We start from the raw sequence: 19,172 nt of genomic DNA on the forward strand, positions 1-19,172 counted from the left end.
GTTGGAAGGGAGCTTAAAGCTCATCTCCACGCCCTGCCATGGGCAGGACACCCTCCACTGGACCTTCAGGGTAGGGTGTCACACCAGGTTGCTCCAGGTCCCATCCAGCTGGCCCTGAGCCCTTCCCAGCAGGAAGCACGAGCCCGAGTCCTCGGCTGCCTCCCCATAGCGAGCGAGAGCGCGGCAGCCGCTTTCCAATTTATTTTTATCTTGTTGATCACATGCTTTGTAATGTTAAATGTTCTGTGGAGGAGGAAATTTCTGCAACTGCAGAATGAATAGGAGTTTAGGGGGGTTTCGGTTGAACTTGATAATCAATTTTTGCAAATCCCAGGCTCGTGCTGACAACCTGCAGCAGCCAAGGGATATTAATGAAAATGTTCCCATTCTAATTGTGGCTCTGTACGTGCAGAGCAGCCCTGGGCATGGTGTGCTCCAGGGACTCTGCTTGGTGGCACCAGCCAAGATGTGACCCCTCAAGCTCTTTATTGCAGGCTTTGAGGCATGGCTGGATGTGACCAAGGCTGGGGGAAGCCAGGCCTGGCTGAGCAGGGTTTAATCAGCTTGGAGAGGTGCTGCACACATGGGTCAGGTGTGCCTGTGTCCCCTGGCAGGACACGCAGCGCAGCACCGCGGCTCCTGGAGCCACCCTGGCAAAGTTGTCTTCCCGTAAGCACGCTGGGTTTAATTTTATTTTAAGCCATTAAAAAACTGTCCTAGGATCTGATTTCATCTTCCAGCTCTGTTACAGCTGCCAGGATGACCAAAATGTGGTTTCAGAGTAGACTGGGATTCGCCTTCAATGCAGACATGTTTCCAGGGCTTGCATTTCATAGAATTATGGAATGGTTTGGGTTGGGAAGGACCTTAAGACTGGTCTCATCCCACCCCTACCACAGGCAGGGACACCCTCTGCAGGCTCCAAACTCTGTCCAGCCTGGCCTTGGCCACTTGCAGGGATCCAGGGACAGACACAGCTTCTCTGGGCAATGAGCAGAGGGCTTTGAAGAGGGGCGGCCCAGCTCTCTGGTTGAGAGGTTCCCTGGAACAGTCATTATTTCTTAAATGTACAGGATCCCAGGAGCAGGGGTGGATGGAAATCACCTGCTCCAGGTGGGCCTGAGCAGCAGAGGCTGGCAGCTCTGTGCACTGTGCCCAGAAGAGGTTTCTGGAGCTGGCTGTGCCTGAGCTGTGAGCAGCAGGAGCAGAACATCCCCACCTGCTGCTGCCCTCCTCTGCCAGAGACCTTTCCTCAGCTGCCCCTGGGGGGTGGAGGAAGAACCCTGTGCTGTGGGGCACAGCCTGGTGACCATGTGTGACCCTGTCCCTTGGTGGTTCCAGCTGACCTGCTGGACTTTGTGTGGAGGCACCACAGGCTCCATCCTGCTGGCCACGTGCCCGTGACCTGCATCTAGTGTGACACAGGGGCTGAGCAGAGCTGGGAGAGGCTGCAGCATTGCTGGGTTTTATTAATCTGAAGGTACTGAGGCGCCTTCACACTGCCCAGAGCAGCTGTGGCTGCCTCATCCCTGGCAGTGTCCAAGGCCAGGCTGGACAGAGCTTGGAGCCCCCTGGGATAGTGGAAGGTGTCCCTGCCATGGGGGTGGGACTGGATGGGCTTCAAGGTTCCTTCCCACCCAACCATTCCATGGCTGTGTGACTGTGGTTTGGGGGTGCTTGCTCTTGGTCTCTCAGCAGGAGCTGCCTTTGCAGCTGGATGATTTAGGAGATCAAGTATCAGGCTGGATTTGGGATGACAAGCCAGGCACTTCTGGGGTTTCTTCCTCCCCTCCCCTCATGTTTGTTTGGGATTTTTTTAGGGGGTTGCAGAAGACCTGAGGGCAGTTGGGTGTTCTGGGCCAGGTGGGAGCAGCCACTTTGGGAGGAGAGGACCAGCCTGGTGCTGCCCACGCCTGTTTGGCTGCAGCCTCCTTGCTATGATGATGATGAGATGGGTGTGATGGCCACATTTCTGAGCTGCCAGACTATATTTTCAGCTCTCATTGCTGATGCTGTTCAGTGCCTCCAGCTGGGTCCATGCTGTGCTGGTGTCAGTCTGAGTAGGCTCCTCCAGGCACCCTGGCATAGGATGGAGGCTCCTGAAGCAGGATGGGTGGTGCAGCACTGGCTGTGGCCCCTCAAAGGGTCTGCTCCCTCTTTCCTCTGCTGCTCTTTGGTGGTGGAGGAGCAGGAGTGGGGCATGTCCTGGCTGCACCCTCAGCACTGTGAGCCTGCTCCACGTGCCAGTGCTCCCACTGCAGGGATCCATCAGGGATCATCCACAGGGATCCATCCCTCAGCACAGGGATCCATCACCACACAGATCCGTCCCTCAGCACAGGGATCCATCACCCAGCACAGGGATCCATCGCCACAGGGATCCCTCCCTCAGCGCAGGGATCCATCACCCAGCACAGGGATCCCTCCCTCAGCACAGGGATCCCTCCCTCAGCACAGGGATCCATTGCCACAGGGATCCCTCCCTCAGCACAAGCTTTGTGGATCTGTCAGTCCCACGCTCAGACAGGAGCGTGGCTTTGGGCTCAGTGGCACTGATGGCTTGTGTCCTGTGTCCTTGTCCCACAGAGAAGCAGGGTCCCGAGCGGAAGAGGATTAAAAAGGAGCCCGCCACCAGGAAGCCGGGCCTGCTCTTCGGCATGGGCCTGTCGGGGATCCGGGCCGGCTACCCGCTCTCCGAGCGCCAGCAGGTCGCTCTCCTCATGCAGATGACAGCAGAAGAGTCTGCAAACAGCCCAGGTGAGCTGGGGTTGTCTGAAGGGTGGGCAGGCAGCTGGGAGCTGCAGCCAGAGGCTCCCAAATGTCCGGAATTCCCGGTTCCTGGGCTCTCCAGAGGTTCAGGACTGAGCTGCCACCCCTGGCACGGGGCAGGGGGGCTGCTTTGCTGCTCTCTGGGATCTCACTCCTCCCACAGGGCTCTCCAGCTGTGGTGTCACTGGGATCTGCTCGTGGCTCTGGCTGCCCTTCCTTTTTCCAGGGTCCCTTGGGCCCAATCCAGGCACCCCCAGCCTGCCCTGGCTGCTCAGCTGGAGCTTTGCTTCCATGGGAGCCTCTTCCACCTCAGCTCTGTGTTTCCCACTGACCTCTCAGGCTATCTCAGTAGAGGAGGATTGTGAATGAAGACAAAATATCATCCTCTGTAGGTTTTTAATGTTCCTTTTCTCAGAAGGGGATAAGATGTGTAACCACCACAGCTGTAACTTGAGGTGTGGAGCAGCTGGAATGTGTTTACCATGGATTTTGTCTTCTAGTAATTTTTATCTGTTGCAAACATGTTTCCCCCCCCCATTTTTGGAGGCTCTGTGCTATCCATGTGCTCCCATCCACATCCTACACACAACACTGCAGCTTTTAGCCAAAAAACGACCAATCTCACTGCTCGTGTTGCTGTTATGTGGGAAAACAAAAAGGGAAAAAGCTGCAGAGCATTCCAGTGTTCTCCCAGGAAATGCAGTCTCCTCCCAAGGCTGTCAGGCCTCACATGTGCTTGGTAAAAGGCCACTTCCCTCGGGAACTGAGGTTTGAGGGTAAGGAGCTGCATTGTGTGCTCCCAGATCACGGGATTGCCCACAGTGTTTGCCAGGACTGCAGCTCTCCAGTGGGTCTGGCAGCCCGAGATTCCCATCTCTGTGGGACACACAGGCTGCTCTGTTCACATCCACTCCAGAGCCTGGGTTGCCTCTTGCTGCCTTGTGGTGAATATTTCAGGAAGAGCCGAAACCAAACGTGATGCACGAGCTCCCTCTAAGGGCTTAGGAACTCCACGGAATGGCAGTCCCTGATGCTGTTTCTCTCCTCCCTGCAGTTGACACAACACCAAAGCATCCCTCTCAGTCTACAGTTTGTCAGAAGGGAACTCCCAACTCTGCCTCCAAAACCAAAGATAAAGTAAATAAGAGAAACGAGCGAGGAGAGACTCGGCTGCACCGCGCTGCCATCCGCGGGGACGCCCGGCGCATCAAGGAGCTCATCATCGAGGGTGCAGATGTCAATGTGAAGGACTTTGCAGGTAACAGCCCAGGAATCCCAGCTTTCTTCCCACCTGGTTGCGTGTTCCACCTGCAAGAACGACTCCCAGCAGAAAAAGTAGTTTGTTTCTGACATGGGGCTGTGCCTTGGAAAGAGGGGATTTGCCAAAAATTGTGATTTTGCTCTTTGAAGAGGAAAAGGTCTTTTTGCCCCTTAAAAAACAAAACAAACGACAACAAAAAGACACATTAAAAATCCCCCCAAAGCATCAGATTTCTTGTTGGAGTTTGGGAGCAGAATTCCCAGGCTGTGCAGTCTGCTTGAGGTGGTGAAGCTGGGCTGGGCAGGATCCAGAGAATCCCTGGAGCTGTTGTGGCTCCACACACCAAAACTGACCAGGCCACTCTGGACTGTTTCCTTCTGCTCCTCGATGGGGGTGCCGTGTTGGAAGTCTGGAGGGTGATTTGCAAAGGGAGGTGGGCTGGTTTAGCTCTATTTTTACTTAAAACAGAAGGAATTACGTGCACAGAAATACTGCTGAGAGTGGGTTTGTGAAGTCAGCTCTCTGGAGTTGGGGGGCTGATGCCTGTGAATTTTTGGGAGTTGTTTTTAAAGACTGAATGTGGGGGTGCTGCTGATGGGGAGGGAATGTGAAGGGCAAGGTTAGGCTCCCACCAGGCACCCAAGTTGGAGGAGTTATTAACCATCCTGACCCTCAGCTAAGGAGTATTACCTCCTTCTCCTCCTCCTCCTCAGCAGTGCTGCCAGGCTCCTGCTTAGGGTGGTGGGATGAGATGGGAACAGCCCTGAGTCCTGCAGGGAAAGGCAGCCCCGGGATTCTGGTGAAGGGGTGATGAAGGTGCCATTCAGTGGGGCTGGATCAGCCTTTCTCCAGCACATCCCTGAGCTTGACTTTGCTCTTTGCTGTTCTCTTCGCATGATTTTGGGGCTATAAATAGACATGGCTGTTCCTCCACCCGTATGATTAATCCCAGTGCCAGACTGAAGTATCAGTTGTGATTAATTCCGGGCACAGGTGCCCCCTCCAAAGTGAAGGTAACGGAATGCGCTCCCACGGCGCTATCAGCAAAACACCGGAGCAGCCGCGCTGCCAAACTTCAAAACAGGCTCTGCTTAAAAATAGGCTGTGGAACACGATAAAATAGTTTGTTCTGTGCTCTTCGGAGATTTGTTTGAGAGCTGGAGCTGCCGTTACTGTGGAGAGGCTGCTGTTTGGTTTCCCCCCCAGCCCAGGCCGGTGTTCCTGTGTTTGGAGAGCACACAGAAAATCTGTGTGGGGGCTGTCTCGAGCCCTGTCTGCAGTTCTGAGCTCAGGCCTGGTCTGGGCACCAGCGTTTCGCTTACAGAGGGGTTTGGAACCTAGAGCCAAACCTAAAGGAGCTTCAGAGAAGGCTGGAGAGGGACATTTCACAGGACCATGGAGTGGCAGAACAAGAGGGAATGGCCTTCAGCTGACGTAGGGCAGGGTTAGATGGGATGTTAGGAAGAAATTGTTCCCTGTGAAGGTGGTGATGCCCTGGCACTGGTTGCTCAGAGAAGCTGTGGCTGCCCCATTGCTGGAAGCATTGAAGGCCAGATTGGAGGGGAGTTGGAGCAACCTGGGATAGTGGAACACCCCGTGGCAGGGGGTGGGAATGGATGAGCTTTGAGGTCCCTCCCAACCCAAACCATTTTATGATGGTATAAAGGGGAACAGATTTATGACCTGCCTTTTTCATGACATCAGCTATTCTCCTTATTTCCCATATAAAACTTCCCATTTCCAGGGGCTGTGTCAGGTCTGGCAGATGCTCTGACTGTAGCACGTGGTATGACCAGAGGGAGAAGGGGCATTGATGCTGTGACTGCCTGGCAGGAGTAGCAGGGCAGAGCTGCAGGTTCCTTCCTGCTGCACCACGGGGATCCAGGCAGACACTTGGCCGTCAGAGCAGCACAGCTCTGACCAGGCTGCCCCTGCAGGCTGTCCCTGTGTCTCAGTGTCACTGTGAGGGTGGTGCCATGTCCTGAGTGTCCCTGTCCTTGCAGGCTGGACGGCGCTGCACGAGGCCTGCAACCGGGGCTACTACGACGTGGCCAAGCAGCTGCTGGCGGCGGGCGCCGAGGTCAACACCAAGGGGCTGGACGATGACACCCCCCTGCACGACGCGGCCAACAACGGCCACTTCAAGGTCAGGCTGCTGGCATTCCCTGCCCTGCTTTAAACCACTCTCCTGGAAACTTGTGAAAACACACAGATTTGAGTTTTGTCTCGTTTCCCATGGAGTGGGCAGGAGGTTGTGTTCAAGGCCAGGCTGCACGGGGCTTGGAGCAGCCTGGGTTGGTGGAAGGTGTCCCTGCCCATGGCAGGGGGTGGCATGGGATGGGCTTGAATGTCCCTTCCAATCTAAGTTATTCCCAGATTGTGTGAATTTCCCTGTTTCAGAGCTGTTGAGTGTTTATCCCCCTGCACAGGGGGATAGTTCATTCTTCTGGAATTGGGACAGGAGCATGATTTTGTTCTTGTTCTTCATCCTTCTTTCCTGCCCAGCTTGGTTCTTAGAATCACAGGATCATAAAGGTTGGAAAAGACCTCCCCAGTCATCAAGCCCAGCCATTAACCTCCTGCTTTTAGTGATGCCAGTGCACCACTAAACCCTGTCCCTAAATGTTTTTTGAACACTTCCAGAGATGGTGATTCCACCAGGTCCCTGGGAATGTTGCTGGGGCTTCTCTCTTGTGTTGGTAGTACAAGGCATGTCCTGAAGACACCAATTTTTTAGTTATGTAAAAAAATCATGCCAAAAAAAAAAACTGGATTCAAAACATGGTGAGCATCGTCAAGCCTCAGTTTCTCTTTTCAGGTGGTGAAATTGTTGTTGCATTATGGAGGGAATCCTCATCAAAGCAACAGGAAGGGCGAGACACCTTTGAAAGTAGCGAATTCTCCCACAATGGTGAACCTGCTCCTGGGGAAGACCACGTACCCCTCCAGTGAGGAGAGCTCCACAGGTGAGATTGGCCTTTCTGTGTCCATGGCAGTGACAGCTGTGGCCTGCAGCTAACACAGAGACCTTAGGAGGACAGGGAAGTCAGATGCTGCCATGGTCAGGAGCCCACCTGTGGCTGTAACCCAAATTCAGACAACGTAACCACCAGCTTTAGCTTGGGCGGCTGTTTGCCCTGGAAGCCAGCATTGAGATTGCTTCCCTGGTGCAGTTGGGATGTAGGATTGGAAGCCAGTTGCAGGTAAATGGGTGTCTTACCTTTGAAAGGTGGGTAATTCCAGTGGAGAGGAAGGGGTTTGCGTGCCCACCCTGTGTTCCTGTTGTTCAGCTTTCCCAGCACTGGAATTTCAGTTTCTGCTTCCAGGCTGTCCCTGCTAGAGCCTCTTCCTCCAGTGCCACCACTGTGGGACACTCTGCAGGTTTTAATTAGTGCAAATTAGAGTTTTCAGTCTTTTGGGGAGCCTTCACCTACACTGTGTGCAGTCATAACCCTGTTCCAAAGTTCTCATGATACACCCAGGATGTTATTTTGAAGAACAACCCATGCAGGTTGGACCTGGAGGAGCTTCCTTCCAAAAAAATCCCCCAAGCTGTCGGGTGCCAGCTTGCAAAGGCTGGGTGAAGCCAAAGGGTGTCAGGATGTTTGCAGGGGTTGGTGTGTGCAGGAGACCAGTGATGTTCCCTCCCCAGAACCCTTGGCAGTCTTTCACACACTGTTCTCTCTCTGCAGAGACCTCAGAAGAGGAGGACGCCCCTTCCTTCGCTCCCTCCAGCTCCGTTGATGGCAATAACACAGACTCAGAGTTTGAGAAGGGTTTGAAGCACAAGCCCAAGGCCCAGGAGCCCCCCAAAACCATCACCCCGGTGAAGGATGAGTATGAATTCGATGAGGACGATGAGCAGGACCGGGTCCCACCGGTCGATGACAAACATTTGCTGAAAAAGGATTACAGGAAAGAGACTAAAGCAAACAGTTTCATTTCCATACCCAAAATGGAAGTGAAAACTTATACTAAAAATAACACAATTACACCAAAGAAAGCTGCCCACCGCATCCTGTCGGACAGCTCGGATGAGGAGGAGACCAGCGTGGCCGTGGGCACGGGGGAGAAGCTGCGCCTCTCCACCCACTCCATACTGCCCAGCAGCAAAATTCGGGAGCCCGCCAGCACCAAGGCGCCCAAGGAGAAAAGCAAAGTAAAAAAGAAGCGGAAGAAGGAGACAAAAAGCAAAGAGGTTCGGTTTGGCAAAAAAAATGACAAGTTTTGTTCCTCTGAATCAGAGAGTGAAAACGTGGAGAGTGAGGAGGATGATAGAGACTCTCTACAGAGCTCTAGCTGTGTAAAGGACTCAAGGCTAGTGCTAAAGGAATCCTCCTTGTTTAACTCTCTGTCTGCCTCATCGACCTCTTCACATGGGAGTTTAGCATCCCAGAAACATAATCCCAGTCTTACAGAACAGCACTCCAAGCACTGGAGGACGGACAATTGGAAAACCATATCTTCTCCAGCTTGGTCAGACGTCAGTTCCCTATCGGACTCCACCAGGACGAGGCTGACGAGCGAGTCAGACTACTCGTCCGAGGACTCGAGCTTAGAGTCGCTAAAGCCAGTCAGGAAGAAACCAGAGCACAAAAAGAAAAACACCCCCCACAACACTGTTTCTGAGAAAAAGAATTCATTCCATAGCAATGTGGATGGAGCAATTCCAAAGCTGGACAAGGAGGGGAAGGTTGTTAAAAAGCATAAAACAAAACACAAACATAAAAACAAGGAGAAGGGACAGTGTCCCATCAGCCAAGACATTAAAATAATCAAAACATTTTCTTTTGAGTTTGAGGACTCTAAACAAAAGCCTGAGAAAGGCTTGATAGTAGAGACAGAAAATCCAGTCGAAAACAAGTTGAAAGTGTTAAAGCACGATAGGGAACATGGTAAAAAGGAGGAAAAGCTCCCCAAAGGTAAAGCAGAGGAGAAGGAGTGGTTGTTTAAAGATGAGACTGGAAAATCCTCAAAAGAGGAGAAATCATTAAGAAAAATCAAAGATGGTAGTAAAGACCTGAGCAAATCCTTCAGAGAAGGATTGAGTAAATCAGAAAAAGAGAAACCTGTCAAGGAGAAATCGCCCAAGGAGGAGAAGCCAAGAATACACAAGGAGGAGAGAAAGAAGAAGTCAAAGGACAAGCAGTCCAAATCTGAGAAGAAGAATGAGCTGAAGGAGGAGAAGGTTTCTAAACTAGAGAAAGAAAAATCCTTCAAGGAAGAGAAGGAAAAAAGCAAAAAAGAAAAACTTTACAGGGACGAGTCCGGGTTTGATGAGTTTAATAACAAAGCTCAGTTTGCCGAAAGCGAGGACACAAAGTTCAGCCTTTCGGACGATCAGCAGGAGAGGTGGTTTTCAGACCTGTCCTCTGATTCATCCTTCGATTTCAAGGGTGAGGACAGCTGGGATTCTCCAATAACAGATTTCAGGGAGATTAAAAATGACACCGTGGCAAAGCTAATCATCGAACCTGTGAAAGAGGAAATTAAAGACAAGAAAAAGGAAAACAAAATAAAAGAGAAGAAGGAATACAACGAGAAGCGGAATGAAAAGGACACCTTCTTAAAGAAAAAGGAGAGGGATTATGTGGAGAAAAGCTCTGAGAAGAAAAAGGACCAAACAGACAGGCACAAAGTTACTCCCAGTTATTTGCCTGAAAAGGATAAGAAAAGGAAAGATTCTGTAGAGACTGGCAAGGAGAGGAAAGAAAAAGACACAGGTGAAACCAACAAAGACAGAAAAGATTCCTCTGACGGCTCTAAAGAGCGAAAAGATCCCAAGACGAAGCAGGAGGAGCCCTATCGAGATGACTTCAAGGAGTATGGCTGTGAAACATTCTTCAAGGATAAGTCTGACCCTGAGTTCAGTGGCAAAACCCTGGAGAGCTGGGAGAGGCACCATTCTGGGAAGGAAAAGGAGAAGAAAGATGCTCCTGATAAAGAAAAAAAAGAAAAGGTGAAGCCAGAAAAATACAAGGAAAAATCCAAAGAAGGCGACAAGGAGAAAAATGAAAAAGCTGCTCCAGAGAAAATCCTGAAGGACAAAGAACTAGAGAAGAGTTTCAAAGAGAAGAAAGAACCTAAGGAGAAATACAAGGATCTTCACAGCAAAGACAAGGAGAGGAAGAGCTCCTTCGACCAGGTGAAGGAGAAGAAAGAGAAAACCTTTTCCACAGACAGAGACGATTTCTCCGAGAAGAAGGATGAGAAGAAGGGCAAGGAGAAGAGCTGGTACAGCATCGCTGACATCTTCACAGATGAGAGCGAGGATGAGAGGGACGATTACAGCCTGAGCGGGTTCAAGGTGGGTGATTCAGCTGGCAGCGAGGGGCATCGCCTGGACAGCCTGCAGGACAAGGACGATGGTGCCACGGCTGAGAAGGAGCTGTACCCCGACAAGCACCGCAAGTACTCCTCTGACCGGCAGCACTCGGAGAAGCAGAAGGACAAGGAGTCCAAGGAGAAGAAAAAGGACAAAGGAACATCGGAAGGGGGAAAGGAGAAGAAGGAGAAGAGTTCCTTTGAGAAACACAAAGAGAAGAAAGATAAAGACTCCAGTGAGAAGTATAAGGACAGGAAGGAAAGGATGTCCATAGATTCCACTCAGGAGAAGAAAAACAAGCAAAAGCTCCCAGAAAAGGTTGAGAAGAAACACACCAGTGAGGACAAGGTGAAAAGCAAACATAAGGAGAAGCCAGACAAGGAGCATTCCAAAGAGAAGAAGTCTTCAAAAGGAGGGGAGTCGGAGAAGAGCCTGCTGGAGAAACTGGAGGAGGAGGCTTTGAATGACTACAGGGATGACTCCAATGACAAAATCAGTGAGATCTCCTCTGACAGCTTCACAGACAGAGGGCAAGAGCCAGGACTCACCAGCCTCTTCGAGTCTTCTAACCTCTCTCTAACCGATGCCGCTGAAGAAAAGTTTAAGGACTCTCTCCCTTTACCCTGCCTTCAGGACAAGCTCAAGGAGAAGGAGAGGCACCGACATTCCTCATCTTCCTCAAAGAAAAGTCACGAGAAAGAAAAAGCAAAGAAAGAGAAGACAGAGAAAAAGGAAAAATCAGAAGAATTCAAGGACTCCAGCAGCAGAAAGGATTCCACTCATTATGAAAAGGATTTCTCTGTGGATGGGGAGGCTTTTGGCTCTTCCTACAACATGAAGGCAGACGCTGATGAGGAACCGGAGAAGAGCATTGATTACTTATTTTCTGAAAAGAAGGATAAAAATGATTCTGAAAGAGAGCTGTCAAAGAAGGCGGAGAAAGAAAAGACTTACAGTTCCAGCACCATCAGCACAGCTAAAGAGAAAAAGAAGCGGGATAAACACAAGGAAAAATGGAAGGAGGAAAAGGAAAAGCATAGGGACAAACACACAGATGGTTTCTTTAAACATCACAAAGATGAGCCAAAGTCAACACTCAAAGATAAGGACGGGCCTCAAGTTACCACCTTTAAAGATAAATCCAAGGAGGACAACCTCAAATTCGGTGAAACCAAACTGAAGGAGAAGCTTAAGGAGAATCAAGATAAAGACAAATCAGAGTCCATAAAAATAAGCAATGGGAATGAAAAAATAACCCTTTCCAAAGACAGCGGCAAGAAGGATGCCAGGCCAAGGGAGAAACTTCTGGGAGATGGTGATTTGATGATGACCAGCTTTGAGAGGATGCTGAGTCAGAAAGACCTGGAGATCGAGGAACGCCACAAAAGACACAAGGAGAGAATGAAGCAAATGGAGAAAATGCGGCACAGGTCCGGAGACCCCAAGTTGAAGGACAAACTTAAGAGCTCGGAGGATGTGCGCAAGAGGAGCCTGGATCTGCCAACCAAGAAGCCGCTAACACTGGACACGCAGCTCAAGGACAAGAAACTCAAAGAGTTGGGTCCCCTGACTCCTATCCTGTCACCGGAAAACAAGGCACAGCCTGCTGTGGGGACAGACTCCAAGGACTGGATCACGGGTCCTCAGCTGAAGGAGATCCTGCCAGCATCTCCCCGGCCAGATCAGAACCGGCCCACGGGTGTCCCAACCCCGGCATCCGTCGTGTCCTGCCCGAGCTACGAGGAGGTGATGCAGACTCCGAGGACTCCATCGTGCAGCAACGAGGACTACACAGACCTGATGTTCGAGTGTGCAGACTCTCAGCACTCGCTGCCCATCTCCACCATGTCCATGAACGCCTGCTCTCCTTCCTTCTTCGACAGATACACCAACGTTTCCAGCGGGCTCCCTGAGAACCCCAGTCAGACCCCAACTCGCACCATTCCCTCCTCAAACCTCTACCGCTCCATCTCAGTGGATATCAGGAGGGCGCCCGAAGAGGAGTTCAGCGTTGGAGATAAGTTTTTCAGACAGCAAAGTGTCCCAGCAACGTCAAATTATGACTCTCCTGTGCAGCATTTAATGGAGGAGAAAGTCCCCCTTCCCTCTGTTCCTGCTGAGAAGTTCCAGTGTTTGTCTCCTGGGTATTACTCCCCGGATTATGGAGTTTCCTCGCCCAAAGTGGAAGCTTTGCACTGCGCTCCGGGAGCCGTCAGCGGGGTCGCCCAGTCTCCCGAAAGTGTCTTTTCTGGTTTACAAGCAAAATCCTCCCCTTCGCACAGGGATGAGTTGCTGGCTCCTTCAGTGGAAAGTGCTCTTCCCCCCGACATCGGCATGCCCTTGGATACCACAGAGGAGCAGCAAGCCACTGCCTCCATCATGCCACCAGAATCCACCTACCTACCACCCATCGAGGAAAACCATTTTAGTTCAGGAATGCCTGAACAAAACAACATAGACTGGGATAACCCTCCTTCCCGAAACCCGGACACCACCATTCCTCCCAGCCTCATGGGCAACCCTGCAGAGCACTCTGTCACCTGGTCCATGGGCTCGGAGCTTCTGATGAAATCTCCCCAGAGGTTTTCCGAGTCCCCTAAACCTCCACTCTGTTCCCTAGAGCCAATTCATCCTGCACCAGTAGCCTTCATTCCCACAGAGACTTCGTACCCTGTTTCTCCCATCTCGTACCCTCTGTCAGTGTCTGAACCGAGGCTGGAGGAAGTCAAGGAGGATGCTGAGGAAGCAGTTCCAGGAGAAATTGCAAATGCTGAAGAGCAAGCTCCATACATGTCCCCTACTAGGTTAGACACCTTCTTCAACAACTGCAAGCCTCTTCCAGAAGAAGCACCAGAGATCCCTCCAGAGCCCCCGTGTGTGCCAGCAGAACCTCAGGCTGAAGTCGTTGCTGCACCAGAAAACAGCTATTTGGAAAACAACAATGCAGCACCTGCGAATGCAGAGGAGGCGGTGACGTGGCCAGACCCCTTCACCAACACCGAGGATGAATTGGACCTTGGCCCCTTCTCGCTCCCAGAGCTGCCACTCCAGCCTAAGGACGTTGCAGAGACGGAGATGACGGAGGCAGAAGCAGTGGAGGAAAGCCCAGCAGCAGCAGCTCCAGAACCGAGCGCTGGCATCATCAAAGCCGGCGCGTCCGTGATAGCGTCCGGTGAGCCGGAGGAGCCGCCGGCCAGCCAGGCTGCGGCCACCCTGCCCACGGACACAGAGCCACCAGCAGAGGAGCAGAAACCAGAAGTGGCCACACAAGAATCCACCTCGGAAGTGCTGAACGCAGCTGAGGAGAAGGCAGCGGAGGACTCGGAAGCGCAGGTGTTCCAGCAGACCCCGCCCGAGCCTGCGCAGGCCGAGAGCAAAGAGGTGGAGGCTGTGCACGAGGAGCTGCCATCGGCTGGTGGGGTGGCAGAGGGCAGCTCCCAGCCCTGTCCCGTGCCCGTGGCCAGCTCTGAGGCCAGCGCTCCACAGGACAGTGCCACGGCCCGTGGAGGGACCCAGGCCCCGCCGCCCCAGGCGGACGCTCCTCCTGGCAACGCTCAAGCAGAAATTGTGGAACCAGTACAAAAACCAGTAGCAGAAGCTCCCAAACCACCCAAAATAGAAGAGATTCCTCAGCGGATTACCAGGAACCGGGCTCAGATGCTCGCCAACCAAAACAAGCAGAACGCCGCCGCATCCGAGAAGGAATTTCCTCCCGTCTCCGCGCCCGTCACGCGTGCCAAAGGCCGCATCACGGAGGAGGACGATTCCCAGGCTCAGCACCCGCGGAAGCGCCGCTTCCAGCGCTCCAACCAGCAGCTGCAGCAGCAGATCAACACGTCCACCCAGCAGACGAGGGAGATGATCCAGCAGACCCTGGCAGCTATCGTCGATGCCATCAAACTGGACGACATCGAACCTTACCACAGCGACAGGTCCAACCCCTACTTCGAGTACCTCCAGATCAGGAAGAAGATTGAGGAGAAGCGGAAAATCCTGTGCTACATTACTCCCCAAGCTCCTCAGTGCTACGCTGAGTATGTCACCTACACAGGCTCCTACCTGTTGGATGGCAAACCCCTAAGCAAGCTCCATATTCCAGTGGTGAGTCACCTTCTCTCTTTAGCCTCGGGAACTGTCCCCCCTCACTGTTACACACACATCCAAGCTGTCCCCCATGCTCTGTCACCACCTTGCAATGCCAATGTGCCCCAACCTGCCTTTGGAATATGACACCAAACCTGAGCCTGGGTAAGTGCCTGGCTGTGTGGTAAATGCAGCCCCTGAGTTGCTGCATTTTTGCAGAGAAGATCTTGAACTGTGCTGAGAGACCTGAGTTTTGGTCAGGCTTTAGAGCAAAGTTTGTAAGAATCCACTAGATCTGAGGCTGGGAGGGTAAAACTGCTCTTGCAGCAGTGTAGTAACAGGATAATGACCCTGGAACATGAGAAAAAGATGGCTCTTAACTCCTGCCATCATTTTCCCAAGCTTTGCTCTTTGACTTGGCGCTGGGATCAGCATTTTGCTGCTGTGCTGCAGGAGCAGCCTTGGTAATAAAAATGCACCAATAAATGTGGTGCTGCAGGTGGTAAATGTGGGCTCCAGGCTGGAGGAGAAGGGTCAGTGTGACCAGGCTCCATTCCTTGCTGCACACCCTGCCTGGCAGCGCAAGGGCGTGTCAGGCTCTGGTTGTTCTTGCCAAGTCCTCACCCTCACTGAGTCTGAGCACTGGCAGGACCTTGTCCTTGGCAGAGCTTCTCCCCAGCACCCCACGGGATGTTCCTCTCTCCCAGCACACATTTCAGGGTGCAGCCCCCGGGCTGTGCCCCTCAGAGGTCCTGCTCTCACCCCTGCCCGTGCCCTGTGCCCGCAGATCGCGCCGCCGCCGTCGCTCGCGGAGCCGCTCAAGGAGCTCTTCAAGCAGCAGGAGGCCGTGCGGGGCAAGCTGCGCCTGCAGCACAGCATAGAGCGGGTAAGGGCACACTCCAGCTGGGGAGCAGGGCCCCAATCTCCCCTGCTGGCGAGGCTGAGGCTGCCACACTCACTGCTCCTCTCTTCCTCAGGAGAAGCTCATCGTGTCCTGCGAGCAGGAGATCCTGCGGGTGCACTGCCGGGCAGCCAGGACCATCGCCAACCAGGCCGTGCCCTTCAGTGCCTGCACCATGCTGCTGGACTCCGAGGTGTACAACATGCCTCTGGAAAATCAGGTCGGTGCCTGCTCAGCGGTGAGGAAGGGCCTCAGGGGCTCTGCAAGACCCTGAGGGAGATAGGCTTTTCTGGAGGGATGGAGGGAAGCATGGAGGCAGGAGTTACTAGTGCCCTCCTTGCTCAGGTCACCCACTGCTGCACACAGGTGCAGGATGTCACCTCCTCCAGAGTTAGATGGGATACTGGGAAGGAATTGTTCTCTGTGAGGGTGGAGAGGCCCTGGCACAGGCTGCCCAGAGAACCTGTGGTTGCACTATCCCTGGAAGTGTCCAAAACCAGGTTGGATGGGGCTTGGAGCAACCTGGAATAGTGGAAAGTGTCCCATGGCAGGGAGTGGAATGAGATGGGCTTTAAGGTCCCTTCCAATCCAAATTACTCTGTGACTTGGAACATCATTTGCCTAATTGTCTAACTGAATGTGGGATACAGGGAGGTCATGTCTGTTAGGAGCAGAGATGGCTCAGCTTCATCAGTGAGTCTTGGGACCCTCCATCCTTCTTGGTCAGGATCATCTGCATGCTGGAAAGGTTTCCTTTACTACATTCTGAGGTGTTTCTCCCTGTGGAAGGAAGGGAAGAGAAACATTACACTGCTGCATTGCAGGAGGGATCCTGGGCAGGGACAGCATCCTGGGATTTATTAGTGAGCTGTGTATTGATCCAGGAGCTCTGATTTATCCGTCCGCATTTCCCAGCCAAGTGTCCGTGCTGCTGCTATCCTGGCATCAGCTGAAGGAGTCAGAGAGGTGCAGGTGTTGTGATGGGCTGACATGGACAGACTCCCTGCAAAGCAAGGAGAAGCAGGGAGTATGTGCACATGGGTGCATCCCCACCTGAGGCCAAACCCCTGGAAAGGGCTGCAGGAGCAGCTGGCAGCAGTGATGACCGTCCTCCCTCCCTGCAGGCACTGCAGTTCTGAGGAGTGTGTGCCCCAGGAGGGGCTTATGAATATGGCCTGTGAGACCTGTAACTGCTTAAAGCACACAACTAATCCCATGTCCCTCCCTTTGCTGTCCCGTCCTTAGGGAGACGAAAACAAATCAGTCAGAGACCGTTTCAACGCGCGACAGTTCATTTCCTGGCTGCAGGACGTGGATGACAAGTACGACCGGATGAAGGTGAGAGCTGTGGGAGCCCCGTGCTCCAGGCAGGGGCATTCCAGGAGGGTTCTGCCTGTGGCTGGAGCCAGGGAGCTGCCTTAGTGGTTTCCAGCACAGAGTGGGCGTCCAGAGATTGTCAGGGCAGTGTTGCATGGGAGTGGATGCTCTGGAGTGCTGACAAACCTTTCAAACCCAAACTTTCGTTTTTGCCTTGGCTCCTCCTGGAGCTGGGCTCAGCAGAGATTCCAAATCCAGGTGTCCTGTGTGTGGCACCCCTTGCTGCATTTAACTGTGGCTGCATGGTCCTGCCTGTGCCTGCCACTCAGCCCTCACGTCCCGTTGTTGTTTCCCAATCCAGACGTGCCTGCTCATGCGACAGCAACACGAAGCAGCTGCCCTGAACGCGGTGCAGAGGATGGAGTGGCAGCTGAAGGTGCAGGAGCTGGACCCCGCGGGGCACAAATCCCTCTGCGTCAACGAGGTGCCCTCGTTCTATGTGCCAATGGTCGACGTGAACGATGACTTTGTGCTCTTGCCGGCATGACAGTTCCAGCCCAGGAGACATCTCTGAACACTGGCAAGGACGGGAGCGCTCCGAGGTCGGGCGGTCGAGCTCACATTCACCCTTAACCGCTTGCTGATGAATCCCTGGTCAGAGGAGGAGGAAGCAGCTATCGGCAGAAAACAAAACAATAAGAAAAATAATTGCACTTTCTTCACGACGTGTCCCTCGCTTCCGGACTGACGCGGCCCCTGGGGCAGCGGGCCGGGCGCAGCTCCGAGGAGGCTCCGGGCAGCGCGGGCAGCGGGCGCTCAGCGGCCCCGGGACTGGCCGAGGTGCGGAGGGACGAGGCCAAGGACACCGTGTGTGTGTTGCAGAAGCTGCTGAGCGGGGCCAGCAACCACGTGAACCATGTACTTGTGAACACCGTGATTTCCAGCTCTCTGTTTTCCACCGGGCGCGGATCTCCTCTTGGAGAAGCTGCAGTAGGAAACCATGGGGGGAGGGGGGGGTGTTTGAGTTTCTCGTTCCATCATGGGTATGTCTAAAAAAAAAAAAAAAACCAAAACAAAAAAAAAGCTACAAAAAAAAAATCACAAAAAAACAACAATTAGAAACAAAAGGACAGTGTCCAAGTTGGGCAGCGGCGGCTCCGGAGCGGGGACAGCTCCGGGATGTGCCGGTGGCCCCGCAGCAGCCGCTGGGGACGGGCAGAGGAGCCGCCGGGGCGGCACGGCCGGGGAGACGGCGACGCAGAGAAAGGACTTTGCCAACTGTGTTTTTAATGGAGTAAAATCCACGTGGTTTATATATTTTTTCCTTTAATCTTGGGCATTTCGTTTCTCTTTCTGAGAACATAACTTGAAAACACTACAGAGCCAATACTCATATAAAGAAAAATTGTATCCCATAAATGCTGTACAGTTTTTATATACATTAACAATGTACTTTTGCTGCCTTCTAGATAATTTATTTTGCAACACATTACTGCACAGTTGTAAATAACTTATGTACTGTAACATCACTTTCAGTTATGTGTAAAGAAATAAATAAATTAATTAAAATTATCTTTGTATTTATAGTTCACCCTGGGCATCAGTTTCCCTGTCAAGGAAAAGGTTGCTCAGATCAGCTGCCCATGGCAGGGGATGGAGCAAGATGAGCTTTTTAAGGTCTCTTCCAGTCCAAACTATTCTATGATTTTAAACATCATTCATTCTTTTCTGTGTCTCTCTGTGTGCAGTGGGATTGGAACCCTCCAGGGGTGGGTCATGAAGAGAGGGAACCCCCCTGTGTTGGTGAGTTCACTGAGCAGGAGATGCTGTTTTGGGGTTGCAGAGTCTGGACAGGGATGGGTGGATCCAGGCAAACTCAGTCCTCAGTCACCAGCTCAGGGGTGCAGCTGGAGGCAGATCCCAGTGCCTTTCCAGGACCTCTGTGCCTTCCCTGCTCCTGCTGCCCAGCCTTTCCTGGTGGCTGCAGCTGCCAGCCCCAGGCAGCAGTGAGAGGTGCCCCCACAGACCCCCACTGCCAGCTCTGGCTTCTCCAGCCTCCTCTGCTGGGGACCAGGGAGGATTCAGCCCCCAGCTCCCCCTCACTGCTGCCAGCTTTGCAGCCACTTGAGGAATTTTCCACGGTGGGGGCAGGGGAATCCTGGAGGATTTCACTCCAACGCATCACAGCAGCTTCAGAAGAGCCAGAGGGTCCCACCGTCCCCTGCCCAGCCCTCAGCCCCTGCCCTGGCACTGCTGCCCCCAGGACTGGAGCTCACACAGCCTCAGCAGGATGGCAGTGCCATGTCCCAGCAGCAGCCAGAGGGATTTTTCCCCCACCCTTTTCCTGGGCTGTGGGATGAGTGTGGAGCCAATGCTGGGACCGAGGGCTGTCTTGTCTCAGGGGCTTCAAGAAAGCAGCCACAGGTAACACTTGTTCTTGGATTAATTTCCATCCCTGGTCTTTATTTTGTTAAACAGCCATACATTTATCTCTGTAGTCACAGAGAGGCCTTTCA

At 52.9% G+C, this 19,172-nt stretch overlaps 1 protein-coding gene across 1 annotated transcript in view; it reads left to right on the plus strand.

The window, feature by feature from the left end:
* Nucleotides 1-17,768, plus strand: part of ANKRD11 (ankyrin repeat domain 11) — a 128,185-nt gene extending 110,417 nt beyond the window's left edge. Inside the window, exons 5-13 of the mRNA XM_030956197.1 lie at nt 2,587-2,757; nt 3,824-4,027; nt 6,034-6,176; nt 6,849-6,996; nt 7,723-14,456; nt 15,226-15,324; nt 15,416-15,559; nt 16,585-16,677; nt 17,018-17,768. Of these exons, the coding sequence (XP_030812057.1) occupies nt 2,587-2,757; nt 3,824-4,027; nt 6,034-6,176; nt 6,849-6,996; nt 7,723-14,456; nt 15,226-15,324; nt 15,416-15,559; nt 16,585-16,677; nt 17,018-17,203 (7,922 nt within the window). The 3' untranslated portion in view covers nt 17,204-17,768. The remainder of the gene's footprint in view (nt 1-2,586; nt 2,758-3,823; nt 4,028-6,033; nt 6,177-6,848; nt 6,997-7,722; nt 14,457-15,225; nt 15,325-15,415; nt 15,560-16,584; nt 16,678-17,017) is intronic.
* Nucleotides 17,769-19,172: the final 1,404 nt, after the last annotated feature.

Source organism: Camarhynchus parvulus, chromosome 11 (genome assembly GCF_901933205.1).
Source record: "Camarhynchus parvulus chromosome 11, STF_HiC, whole genome shotgun sequence".
Classification (NCBI taxonomy): Eukaryota; Metazoa; Chordata; class Aves; order Passeriformes; family Thraupidae; genus Camarhynchus; species Camarhynchus parvulus.